At 42.8% G+C, this 14177-nt stretch overlaps 1 protein-coding gene across 1 annotated transcript in view; it reads right to left on the bottom strand.

Moving 5' to 3' along the window:
- The window catches only part of CDH4 (cadherin 4), a 426922-nt gene that overhangs the window by 163955 nt on the left and 248790 nt on the right, over positions 1–14177 (bottom strand). The window contains exon 3 of the mRNA XM_063404276.1: positions 3936–4159. Coding sequence (XP_063260346.1) covers positions 3936–4159 — 224 coding nt within the window. The remainder of the gene's footprint in view (positions 1–3935; positions 4160–14177) is intronic.

The raw sequence follows: 14177 nt of genomic DNA, 5'->3' as shown, positions 1-14177 counted from the left end.
GATGAGCCAACACAGGGGGTGGAGGAAGCTGATTTTCAAGGAATGATGAGGAGGAGGTGGGACTGATGGACAGAGGGCAGGTGTGGGGTGTGAAGGACAAAAGGCACAATATTTCTACTTGTAATTGGGAAGATTTGAGTTTCTCTAACTAAAATACAGGATACTCTGAAGAGTGCAGTCCTCAGCAATGTCACTGTTCACAAACATAATCTTCATTTTTACACTTTTGGTTGAATCAATACCCAATTTTTCAAAATAATAGCATGCACTCTTAGAAAAGAAGACATTACACTGCTAATTCTAGATAAGTAAAGCCCAGCTTTACTTTGTTTTCTTCTGGAGCATTATCCCACTCAAGTTCATCTTTCACAAATGCTGACACAAGCCACAAAGGCTTAATATTGTTTCATAAAATAGCAACTTTTCTGTTTTCTCCTTTCTTTTCTTCTCTTTTCTTTTTCCTTCCTCCCAAACTATACCCACAGCCCTGACTGATACTTTCAATTGGAACAACAGGCAGCAAGACAAGAACAGAAGAAGAAACTTTATCTTAAGTATTTATTGTTATGCTGGAATATCACTCAGTTTCCTCTGGGGTAATTCAGCACTCTTGTGGGAAATGTGTGACCTCATTTGCATTTTCTAATTGAATTGCTATCAGGTTTCCTGCAAGACTGAACAAAAAAGTTCCTTGAGTTACTAACATCACTTGTATTAATCAGAAAAAAAAAAAGTTTACATTCAAGTGTTTGCTGGGGAGGAGGGGAAATGTATGCTCCGTGTATCATAAAATACATTTTTAAAGTATTTGCCTTCTTTTCTATCATTTCACCCTACTAGCATGACACTTTAATGTAGTAGTTTGAACTATTTCATTACAGTGGTTTTCACTGAAAACTGGCAGGTTATTCAGTCATCTAAAGCAATCAGCACATTTATGAGGCCAACACTGTGAAAAGGGGAAATTGTCACTGTGTTGGGTTCTTCCCCATTAAAATCTAAGGTTGCATGAAGAGGAAGGCTCAGCTGGGATGTGGGGCACAGGAATGGGCACCAAACCTCCTGATTCTGCAGGGAAAGCACACAGGGGAGGAATGGCCCAGCTGCTGCTTTGGATGCCCTTGGCCACCACCAAAGGGCTCTCAGGCTCCTACAAAGATTTTCAGTCCTACATACTGTGACAAGAAAGGATCACAGATCCAAAGGATCATTTATTGATGGATTAATCCTCCGTGCTCTCCTGGAAAGCAGCCCACTGTCCCCACTCAGGCAGGCTCACTCCTGGCCCCCCAAATCCCACCCAGTATCCCAAAAACACTGATTTCTCCTATAACATTTATTCTGTTTTATAAGCTCTACAATAAACCAAGTGTCTAATAATGGCCATTGTAATGGAGGCCATTCTAGGAGGGCTGGTTTTGATACAGTTTTAATCCCTGGATTATCACAAACTAAATTCTGATTTATCCTTTCAGAGGGGGTTCTGAGGGGCACCAAGCCCCCTGTCATGAGGGGCTGCCCTCGCTGAGGACCATTGTTCATTGAGCTGAGGAGGAACAAGGTAAAAATGACTTTTTTCTATGTTGTAGGTGCCAACAAACAGTGACCAGCAGGTGCAGTAACCAAATTTCATGCCAATTATTTATAATGTCTAGGAACTGTTCAGCATTTTCGCAAAATCAAGCCACAAATTTACAAAGTAAAATGGAAATAAATGGATGCACCAGAAGAAAACTGGTCTCCCTCCCTCTCTCAGGTCACCTCCTCCCTTCTCTCCCACATTTGCTTTCTCTATATCCTGAGTACAACAAAACAGTCTGAAATATCTTAAATATATACATATGTATATATATAGTTCTGCTTGAGTCATATTATTCTACACAAAACCAAATGTGAAATCTGCCTCTAGTAAAAGCCACAAAACACACAAGGGTCACGGCCTGAAACATATTGAACTGGATATTGTAAGGTTTGGGGCTCTCTTTTCAGCACAAACACTATTATTTTTTAAAATAATCTTATAATCATATTTATTTCTTTAGTAAACAAAGGATTATTTTGCTTGCAAAAACCACAGGCATTTAAATAAAACACAAGTCAGATGCCTGCTATAGGGACCCACAATAAAACTGCTTATGACCTTGTCATTAGTCTTGTTTTCCGTATTTTTCCAGCCTCAAACTACACACTAATAAGGCTTTTAGAAAGGAGGGATATGAATTTTAAGAAGCTTAGCTCTCTCTGTTTTCAACCAGAGTTCAGATTACATTAACATTAGATGAATTTCCAACCAAATATTCTACTGAAACAGAAATGTGTGCTTATTCAGGTTTTTTTTCTGCTACACTGAGAAGAAATTTAAAGCAGTATATAAGACATCTTACTTTGTTCCTTCAATATTTAATTACTTCTAGAAGGAAGCACTATTTCTTTGGTTAGAAACAGCAAATAGAGTTCACAATAACAAACAGGGCTTAATGACACCTTGCAGAAGCCCAAGCCTTACTGAACAGCAGCCCAAGTGTATTCATATGACCCTAAACCCTGCAAAACCTTCGGGGTCAGCCCACTGGGCAAGTGAGAGATTTAAGGCTGTCCAAGTCGTTTCCTTTTTGTCTCACATGTGGCAAAAATTCTCCCAAATGGCACAGAGTTACATGGTGGAATTCTAACAATTTGACACAGAAAGTCTCTCCTTCTTTCCCCCTCCTGCCCTGCACTCTGTCCAAGCACTACAGAAAGGATGAGGCCAGTCTTGCTGTTTGGACCTTTACTGTGCAGCAATAATCCAAATTACAGCCACGGCCAAAGAGCTCACCTATCCCTGAAGGAGCCATGGCTGCTCCCAGGACACACACCTTCATCCTCACCCTGCAGCTCTTCAATTCCAGCAATAAATCAGGCTCCTGAAACAATTCCCTGCCAATTCTTGCCCAATGTCACCACCCAAGCAGCCCAGCATTGCATTGTTTGAGCCAGCACCAGAGAAAGTGACTGAATTACTCTGTGTAGTAAAGGATCTTCAGCCCAGACCTGCACTGAAAATGAAAAGCTGAACTGCTGCTGCTAAAAGTGGTTTGGAAGAGGTGGAAAAGTGACAGCTACCCCAGGGGCAGAGCAGAAGAAATGTGTTTGCATGGAGCAGCCCCCAGCTGCAGCAGCTCTGTGCAGCCCACCACCACATTCCACTGAAGGAACCCTGCTCTCAGAGTGCTGGGCAGGGACACAGCCCTGCTGCTTTTCAGCTCTGTGTAGGGAACAAAAGCAGCAAGAAACCATCTGTACCCTCCTGACTGCAGGGCTGGCTCTGGCTCTCCTCTGTCGGGGTGGCGAGGGGAGAGGCTGGCACTGAGCAGAGGGGACGATTGGCACTCCACGCCCTGCCTGCCCCACGTGTCCCTTATCAGGCAGCAGCAACACTCCTCGTCCTTGCAAGGGAAGGAACAAGCCCAAATCTCCCCTCTGGAAGCTGCAGGGCCGTGCAGATTGCTCGCAAGAGTAACTCTGAAAACCGGGGAGATGAGGAGAGGGCAGAGCTGCCAGTGCACAACTCCAGGCCTGCGCTGTCACAAAAGAAATCTGAACCTAGCACCATCAAGAAGATGGTTGACTTTGACTCTTCACCCTTCATCTGCTGGTTTGACTTGGAGTTAAGAGAGATCATCAGCAGTGAGGTGCAAACATGATGTACGTGCTCTGCAGTGTATGACGGAGACAAGTCACTTAAAAATACAGAAGTATGAACTTAGAGAACACTTCCCTCACTGGAGATCTTAAATAATTTCAGTCAGAGAGGTTCCAGAGTAATTTGTAAAGAATTTGGTATCTCCTACTTGGACATTTCCTTACAAAGCACAGACCAGGCAACACAAACACTTTGGGACAAAGGAAGAACAAAGCAGGAAAAAGAGCTTTGAAAAAAAAAAACCTCTGACCTTGTGTCCGTTATGCTGGGACTTCTCTGCCACCAGAAACCTGACCATGGCCTCCCAGCTGCCCAGGGTCTGGGGGTCCCAGGCGGTCACCACCAGGATCAGCTGCTTGGAGGGCACCTGCAGGTGGTGGGCAGCGTACAGGGTCCCGTCCGCCCTCACCTTGAAGTCCAGGCTGTTGGTCTCGTACCGCACGCCCTTGTTACCGGCACAGTTATTAAATTTCACTGGAACAGAGAGGGAGAGATGGGAGAAATGTGTGAGATCGGAGTGATAAGGAAAGCAATCAAATACAAGTTTCAGACATTTAATTTTCACTGATGTCTTCTATATCTCTAATAACCATCAAGGAAATGATTTAACTGTTTCTTCGACCTTTCAGGAGTGCTCTTGTGCTTTATCTCTGTTCCCCAGGGAAGAAGTTGTAAGCCATTTTTAAAGTATCTGATACAGTTTCATTAGATCTCAAACACAGCTGTTCCCCATTTCTACAAGTGGATTTCTCCCTTGTTGCCATTATCTTTTAAATTCAACTGGAGTCTATTACCCACGCTGTGGGTATTTTTTTTCAGGAAATGTTCTCCATTTCCCTAACCCTTCAATAACCTACTTATCAGATAGCCTATTTGCACATTCTTAACTGAAATTCAAAAGCCCATAACAATTCCATTATCAGAAATATAAAAACAACAAAAAAATTAACACAGAAATAAAAGTTAAAACCATTTTGGAGCATGCATCTGCTGCTGGAACTGGACCCCCCCATCCTGAGCTTCATTCCCACCTTGGCCAACCCCTTACATGTTACAGCTACTGCAAAAAGGAACTGTAAAACTGTGCTTCATAAACCATAACGTGTCATTTGAAAGCCTACTTTGTCAGATCAAAGCTCCCCAGTCGCTGATATTTCTATTTTCGCCTTTTTTTGGTCAAAGTCTTTCCCAGTCTAGTTTGAAAACTATTTTTATTGGCATTATGAAACATGTCACATACATTAGACCAGAAAAAACCCGACCCCATTATATGACAGAATTGACAAATCTGATAGAAATTGAACCTGCAGCTAATAACACAGGAAACAAAACACTTTCTGCCATTTGAGTAATCCACGGGGCGGAACACACATGTGGTGAAGGAAAACATATTGCACCCGTAAAAACGTCTCAAGTGAGTGAGAATGGATGCACAGAGCTCCAGCTCGGGTGGTTAGATGGGTTCTCACGCTGAGATGCTCCAGCCTGCCTGGAGATGAGGAGAACCTGCTGGGGCAGCTCTGCTGGGCTTCAGCAGGCACTGAATTCCTGCAGAAGGAGGAATTCTGCAGGATCAGATGGATCTGACCCAGACTGGCCGTGGTGGGAGAAGGGATGCAGGGCACTCCGGGTGACAGGAGCTTCTGGGACACCTGTACCCCTTCCCCTGTACCAACCACAGCTCTGCAGCGCTGCCCTGAGCTGAATCAAGGACTAATTTGGATTTAAATTTAAAAAAAAAAAAAAGCAACCATGGCACAGGTGAAAGAAAAAAGCTGCCAGGAAATGGCTCAACCCACCTGGCTGTGAAAGCCCCTGGCTGCATCGAAGTACGGAGAAATGAGGAGCAGGCTGTGGCAGAGGAGGGGAAAATCCTTCCCCTCTTTCACCAAACTGCACCCCTCAATCACTGGGGTGCTGTGATCGTGTCATAGCTGTACATCCACAGAGGCTTTCTGTGCTGTGTATTTATTTAGACCACACTGGTACATTTTTATGTGTGTGGTGGGAAGTGTTACCAAATGCCGCAGCAACTGCTGGGCACAAACAGCGAATGTCACACATTGATTTATAAAAAATAAAATGGATGAAGTTATCTAGTACATAAAAACAACCTGAAAGCCCTGGATGAGGGTAAACACACACATGATTTGCTGGCACCTATGGGGGCTGGGATAATCTCAGAGACCTGTGAGAGGAGATACCCTGGACCTTTGGGACCACCCTGCTGGGAGTTCGCCTTCATCTCTCTGGAATTTCTGCAAATCTCCCCTGCATTCACAGCTACAACAAATATGTGTGAATGTATCAAGTGCATCTCCACTTCTAAATGTTATTTATTTTCAGCTCAACACCATGGTCGCTGCCAGAAACTTGGCACATCAGCTGCTGCACCCCTCTGCTGTGTAATGGTCACACAAAACTCAAGTTCCATCCCCACTCCCCAAGCACCCACGGATCATACACTGAAAGACAAAGAAGAGAGAAAGGAGTGATAATGACTGCACACTGAAAAACATTTCTGAGCTTACTCTGATTTTATTGAGATTAAAAGAAAGCCCTACAGTGTACCAGCAGACTGAGAGAAAAAAAAACCCCAACCCTTTCTATAAGTGTATATAGTGATTTCAGTATTCAAAGTACTTAAACATCTGCTTAAGACCCAGCTCATGGCTCCAAGATGCTGCTCTGGTGTCATATGTCACTGTGTCGACTTTTATGCTCCATTATCTAAAAATGGCTACCTCATAGACAAAGTCCCTCTGTGACTTGCTAATTACTTCCATTAGTTTAAAACAAACTTGACTAGAGACGGAGAAAATCCTGAGAGAAATCGTCTGAATTTTTTTTTTTTAACAAGCACTGTCTGTGTCCCACATTGCTCCTCTCAGGTACCATAGGTAGGTGAATACTCAGCAAGGAATTAGCACAACCAGCTGCTCTCCTAAGAGCCTTTAGGAACTGCAAAAAGACTTCAAGGACACAAAGACTGCAGAGTTTTCAGTCACTCTGGATGGCAGCAATGGGCTCTGGCTCACCTGGGCAGCTCTGCAGGAGATTTCAGCCCCACAGGGATGACCCTGCTGGGCTCTGCCAGGCACAGGAGCAGCTCTGGCTCCAGGCACTGCTCACACACAGCACAGGAAACACTGGAAATGCAGCAGAGCTGATTCCTCCATCACAGGGAAGGGCACAGCTCAGTGCTGGGCTTGGCAGGGCTGGGTGAACAGCCAGACCCAATGACCTTGGAGGTGTGTCCTAACCCAAATGATTCCGTGATGAGAAATTCGAAATCATCCTCTTTGCTGCCCTTTGAAAATGAGTCCTTGGGATGTTACAAGACTACTGCACGGTTTTATATATCTATACACACACAAAGATCTATAAAATCTGTAAATCTCATTTAGATATATTTATATATAAAATATTTTCTCAAATATATGTATATAGGCATAGGAAAAAAAATCAAGCTATTGTTCTATAATAAATAGTATAGCTCAAGGAAATGAAGTCTCATCCATATTTGCAAATTCTACCTCTTATCCCTCCTACTCTTTGCTCCTGTGGAGACAGAAATTAAAACTTCATTCAGTGGGAGACAATTTTTTGTTTTTTCCCCCCTTTTTCTCCTTTAGAAATCTCTAAGTCTACATAATTTGTAGTTGATGCAACTCTTGACTTCCAAATAATGCAATAAATAAATAAACAAACATTGGCTGTGTTCACTAGACTTAGAACTCTTTGTGGACACAACTCAATCTTTCTTTGACCGGTCTGAAGCCTAAAGAACACCGCACGAATTCAACATTCAAAAGCTGCAGCATCAGTAATTAGGATTTTGGATAAACAGTGGAGTCACACATCTATCACTTTTACAGGATGGTAAAAAAAAAACCCCAACTTTTTAAAGAATACGCTGGAAAAATGTTCAGTGAAGCTTATCGGGAGCTTATGCTGAAAACAGCATCTAATGCCTGATGAAAGGAAAACCAAGAAGGCACCCTCATTAGCAAGCTTTTAGGTTTAACCCTTTACCCTCATCATTTTTAATTGCTTCTCTATGAAAGAAGGAAGTACAACAATTTGATCAGCTGAAACAGGTACTGAGCGACGGGCAGAGAAGCTGCAGGAGTCTGCAGCAAACTGCTGGGCATCTGAGAAAAAAAAATGGTATTTCACTTCAAAAAAGACACAGTGAAAAAAAAAATTCAACAAGTTTTGCATTGTTCCCTTTTATTATTTAGCTTGTTAAGCCGGCTGGACAGAGTCAAATGATCAAGCCAAGATCTTGAAAGATGTTCGAATATACTGAACTTCTTGCCCCTCAAATGTCTGAGAGAAATACTGAATTTAATAGGACTATAAATGGTATAAACCAAAGAATTCGCTTTCAGCCTTATCCTTCTGGATTTTCCTTTGACTTCTCCTAGTCCATTAAAAAGTTCCCCCTCTGGCAAGCAGCATAGGGCTGGAAGAGCAGAAGGGATAATACTCGTTTATTAGGATAAACCCCCTGGCAGGACATCATCCCACAGTTCAGGATATGGGTCCCTTCAGGACTCTGTTTTTCACCATGGTTTTGAGGATTACCTCTGCAAAGGATGTTTCTGTCCTGATGGACTTTAAAGCAGCAAACACACAGCACTATTTCCAGCAGGATCCATCTGCTTTTCCAGTTATGTCTCTTGACCAGCTCCCTTACACGCGGTGCACTGTGATAAATCTGAGCTGCCAAATCCACCCCTCACGCCCCCTCTGTGAACATCATTAAGGTGAGGATGGCTTAACTGCAACCTTTGGGAATTTCTGATGTCTGGGTAACCTGCAGAGTGCTCAGCATGCACGGAAATGTCCCTCCTGTGTGATCATGAGCAAATCACTTGTATTCCTGCCTGGCACTTCTGGCCCAGTGCTCCCAAATGTCTGCACTCATCCTCTGGTTTCTGCCGGGGGTTCCGTCCTGGCCAGCATTCCCTGCGTGTCACCACACCAGAAATCAAAAAATCCCAAATATGTCCTTTGTGGAAAGGCTCCTGTTGCCTAAGAACAGGCACAAAACCATTCAGTTAACCACAAAAATGCAGGGGCACATTACAGCCTCACCAAATGATTTCTCCATTAAGTGCTAATGTGAAGCAGAGCGTGCTGTGCCTTGTTGGGAAGATGCATTTATTTGGCAAAGTAAGTATGCAGCATAAAATTTTACATGGCCACATTTTCGAGGCATCCTTCTTTATGTTCGTGCAGTCCCTCTGTGATTCTGTGAGAAAACTGTTTTATAGCAGGGGGAACCAGCTGCAGCTGAGTGAATTCCCCATGGCCACGCTGGAAACCTGGAGTAAAGCTGGGATCTGAGTCCTGGAATTCAAACAGCCAGGAAACTGCCTCCATCCCCCAGATCCAAGTGAACAAGACAGAAAAATCAGAAAGGTGGACTTTCAAAAAGCAAACAGAGGCAGATCCTTCCCCCTACAAACTACAGGGTGTTTCCAAATTAGTGCAGGGTGAAAAATTTAAGGGCTGTCACACAAATTATTGCAATTGTTGTCTGAAATGAAGTCCCATGAGCACATGTAAATACAAAGTGGAATTATTCTGTGATTGAAATATCTTGTCTACAAAAGGCAAATGCTGAAATGGAAGCAAGAGGATTTGAATAGAATTATAAAGTCATGAAGGTTGGAAGAGACCTCTAAGATCACAGAGTCCAGCCTTTAACCCAACCCTGTCAGGTCCATCCCTAAACTGTGTCCCCAAGTGCCACATTTATGTGTTATTTCAGCAGCTCCAGGGATGGTGATTCCATCACTTCCCTGGGCAGCCTGTTCTACTGCTTGACAACCCTTTAAATGAAGAAATCTTTTCTCATATCCAACCTAACCCTCCCCTGGTTCAACTTGAGGCCATTCCCTCTTGTCCTATCTTGTCTTATTTTGTTTCTCTGTATTAAAAGGATGGCTGTATCCAGGTACCACAGGCATTTTGACCACTCTGGAACAACTCAGAGATGGTGTTTCAGTGTTTTGTGGAAATTAAAACTGACTTGAGCCATTACACTTACACACAATGCTACATCTAAGCCTGGACTCCTGTTTCTATCCCACTCCTGCTTAGAGTAAATCCCACACTATCATACAATACACAGCCAGATTTTCTTCCTGCAGTTCATTAAATGCTCGGAGCCCTTCTCCTTCTCTGCAAGAAAAACAACACATAAATAGGAAAAAATGATGGCAGTAAAACCTGATGGAGACAATGTGTAATTTTCATCCTCTCATTACTAATTTTATAGGTTACATTTTCCACCATGTCCCCATAAAGGATATCACACTAATAAACTCTTAGTGTCTTTATTTAATATTTATAGCACTGTGGGAGAACCAAACTCTTCCTGTAAAAGGTAAAAACAGCAATTCAAAGAGCTGCTTCAAAGACTAATAAACACATCCCTAGTGATTGAGTTTAGGAGTATACAGTTTTAAAAAATGCTTTGATAAAAAAAACTGTAGGAAATAAATGGATGTTGGTTGGTATATGAATGCATATAAAAATGTGCATGCTCACACCCCCAGCTTCACAAAGCATTGATTATTCACTAAGTGTTCTTGGAGTAAAAAACAAATATAATGAATGAGTTTGGAGAATTAATGAACTATCCCACAGTCTGTCATCTGCTGAAAACATTTAGCATGATTTCTCATGTTCTTAATGTTATTTTCTTGCAATTAATAGCACAGAAGTCTGCTGCAATTCTATCCATTTCCCAAATCTCAGGTCAACATGAAACATTACATCCAATTTTCCAGTGCATTATTTATGATCTCTGAGCTATGACTGCTAATATTTGCCTTACTGGAATAAGAGTAAATTACCATAACAATTTACCATATGTAATTATGTTAAACAAAATCTTTCTTTATTTATCTTCTTGTAATCTTCAGTCACAGCGAATCCCCCTATTCAGAATATGCAATGATACAACACTCATGACATTCCCAACCCATTACATGCTTGTTGGAAATGACTCCACTGGTGACACCTTGGAATCAGCAAAAGAGCAGCAATCTGCCTCCAGCAGAAACTCAGACACATTTCAAAAGGGACACAGAAGTATTTCATGTTTAAAGGACATTTTGAATTTGCCCTCTTTAAGTGCCAAAGCTCAGCCCCCTCCACGATCAGATTACCCACGTGGGTTTTAGGCACACACCACTGGATTCCTCACTACCTCGTGTTCATCTGAAGCTGTTTTGCTTCCACAAAGCCAGGACTGTAGGTTTTCTGGGGGAAATGGCAAGGCTTTTTTGTGCACAAGTCATTTATTTCAAAAATATAAAATACTTCTGTGGGCTTGATGGAACTACATGGAAAAGTCGTCTTTTCAATTCCAGAGTCACCTAAATGCTTTCAACACATTTTCCAGCTTTATATTCACTTTTATCTGCTCTTGCTTACACAGAATTTCTGTTTCCATGGCCAGAGAAAGGAAAAGGAACAATACATTTCAACAGACAGATTGGAATCCTTTAAAAAGTCACTCTGTCACGTGTGCAGTCAGCCAGTAGCAATGAGGAGTTAAGGGTGCATTAAAAAAATCTAAATCCCATTCAAACAAAACAAAAATCTAAATCCAGACACTGAGTTCCTCCTTCATATTCCCACCTGTGCCATTTTTCATTTACTGGAAGCCAATTCAACTCAAATACATGTTTTTAAGGAAGGAAAAAATGAAGAAGTGTATTTCACTTTTGGTTTGGAATTGGAGGGGAGTACAGACCCCTGGGGAGAAGGACTATAGAACATGATAGAAAAGATGAATCACTCTGGCAACAGCCAGCCAGCCATTAATTTTCAGCAAGCCAGGAGTTGGTCCAATTAAGCCAGGCTCCTTTCTCTACATTAACATGCTTTACTCAGTTTTTTTCTGAAGCTAAAACATCAGCTCGAGACCCCAAAGGCTTTTCTATTTAGGATCAATCAATCTACCTTGCTGCACTGTAAAACATACACTGTCAGCTCCGAGGCGAGCTCAAAAAAAGAGCAACAGTAGAAAAATTTGATAAATCGACATGTTCTGGCAGTCAGTAGAGGGATTCTTCCTACACTGTCACTTATTTTTATCTGATTAGAAACAAGTATTAGTAAAGGGAATATTCCCTTCTACTCTCTTTCTGGTATTTAGCATTGGTTTAAGAGGAGTCTTTTTATCCCCGATTTTCTACATTCAATCCAGCAGATTCCTGCCAAAAAGGCACAGAGATACTACCCAGATTTCAAAGGGCAGCGAGTTTGAATTGGATTTGTAGGATGTATACTCACATTCAAACATTTTCTTCAGCACAGGAACACAAACCTGCATCTATTGGTGCTCATGTTAAAGACCCTTTTCACTGCTTTCCACATTTTCATGCTCAGGGCTTTACTGTGAGTATGCAGCTTCACCTCCAGGTTTCCAGCACATGCTTCGGCAAGGATTGCTTTATTTGGGATTTCACTGCCCATCTGAGATCCACTCACTCTCCCTTGGCCTTAATGAGGCATCTCAGGAATGGTTAATTAATACATGAGCCAGGGCCTGATGACAGAGGTGAGAAGGACTCCTACAAGGTCTGAAGTCCTCTGCTGGGATAACTTGGAGGATTGCCCTTTTCTTTGGTAAACACCACAGTAACTCTGCTGTTGGTTTCCATGTTGTTCTCATCACCTTTGGATAAAAAAACCTTTCCAGCAGTTTCAGCATGACAGCCCTTCTCTGTTTTGAACAGAAATGTCACTGGGATGTGCAGCTGATGTTCCAGCTCCAGATTAAAAGGCTAACAAAGAGAAGCCTAGTTCGGATAATCCTGCCAATACCAACTGCACCACACTTTGTGGGAGATGCTGAGTTTTTACAGGCAACCATTTTTATTCTTTGCTCTTTAAATTCCACACGTCTGTAGGATAGTACTGAGATTCACTATGGCACTAATGAGATCATTTTGCAATTAAAGGCTAAGTAGAAACAAACCTCTCACCACTCTACAGGAGAGTTTGGGTTCTCTGATTAAGCAGCAGTAAATAAACTTGTTTCACTCTTGGTCCTGGTACACACCAGAGATTAACTCTCCAAACAAGATGGACTGATTGACCCCATGGATTAATCAATGAGTTTCCCAGCTTCAGAGCAAAGTGCAAGTTGTGGGAGTTACCTGCAGTAGGATATGCTCTAATTATTATTACCAGCACAGAGTACATAAATCCCAGGGCGCTTTATTTGGAGGTTTTACTCTTAGCACTAATGATCTCCACAACACTCTCATGTTTGTCAAACCACCTATGTGGGAAAAGCCTTTAAACACCACTATTCATTTCTTGAGGAAGAACTGCAGGTTTTATGGAAGCTTGGTGTGCTAATTAGAAAGGGTGGAGCCTGTGCAATGGCAGGGCAATCTCTGGGCTGCCCCATCACACCAGTGGGCAGGAGCATCCCTGGAAGGAGCTGTTGGGAGGCTGGGACTGTGTTGGAGACAATCCCCACGTGAGGAGGGAGCCCTTGGAGCCCTCCTGGGCAGAGCAGAGAGCCCAGCCCTGCTGGTACAGGAACATCCAGACACTGGGAGCAGTGGTGGGAAGTGGGCAAGGACACAAATCCCCTGCACAGCGACCTGCTGGCCCTGGGGTGTTTTCCTCTCTGTCACAGATCTCATTTCAGCTTGCCAGATGTGTATTAGGAAGAGCTGCAGGAAGATTTTTAGTGAGGGGAAAAAAAAAAAAGTGAACAGAAGCCATTTGCAGCCCAGGAAAAGAAGTTGAAAGAGATGCTCCAACTGCAGCCGTGTCAGACAGCCTCAGGCTTGTCTCTCCTCACACTCTTCGAACAAACAAACAAACTCTCAACACCTAGAAACAGAGGCTGCACATGTCAGGAGGAAAAAAAAAATCAGACACACCAGTAAAGACACTGAACTCCTTAGGGACTTGACTTGTGTGTAAACACTGACAACTTTGGGGTTGAGTGTTCTCATCTTCCTCAGCCTGGCTCGAGTGTGAACACATGCTGATCCAGGGAGTCAGATCCCAATGCAGCAAATGAATAGATGTTTCAGGCAAGAATATTAGAAATGGAAGACTTTGTTACCTGGAAGAGGCAAGGCAGGGTAGCTATATTTAACTTGCAGCTGCTGTGCACCTCTGCTCTTCTGCCAGCACAAAAAAGCAGCAGCAGTCCTTTACCTTCAGCTACAACCTACACAAATCTGCAGGTTTCAAGAGAAATTAATATTATGTAGAATAAAACACTGTTTGGTTCCTGGTGGGCTCAAGTGCTATGACATTTGGATAAATTCAGTGAGTTTTATTTACAGATGGAGGCTCTGGGTTCTGTTTCTGGCACTTGATCAGGGAGAGCAGGAGGAAAACAAGTGGCTTTTGATGCCCAAAGTGCACTTGTGGGGGTAACAAACACTGGGCAATGTCAGAGCTGCCAGGCTGCAGAGAGCCAGAGGATCCTGCC

The sequence above is a fragment of the Prinia subflava genome, chromosome 8, assembly GCF_021018805.1.
Source record: "Prinia subflava isolate CZ2003 ecotype Zambia chromosome 8, Cam_Psub_1.2, whole genome shotgun sequence".
NCBI lineage: Eukaryota > Metazoa > Chordata > Aves > Passeriformes > Cisticolidae > Prinia > Prinia subflava.
The sequence above is the reverse complement of the archived record's forward strand: the minus strand, read 5'-3'. Positions and strand labels throughout refer to the sequence as shown.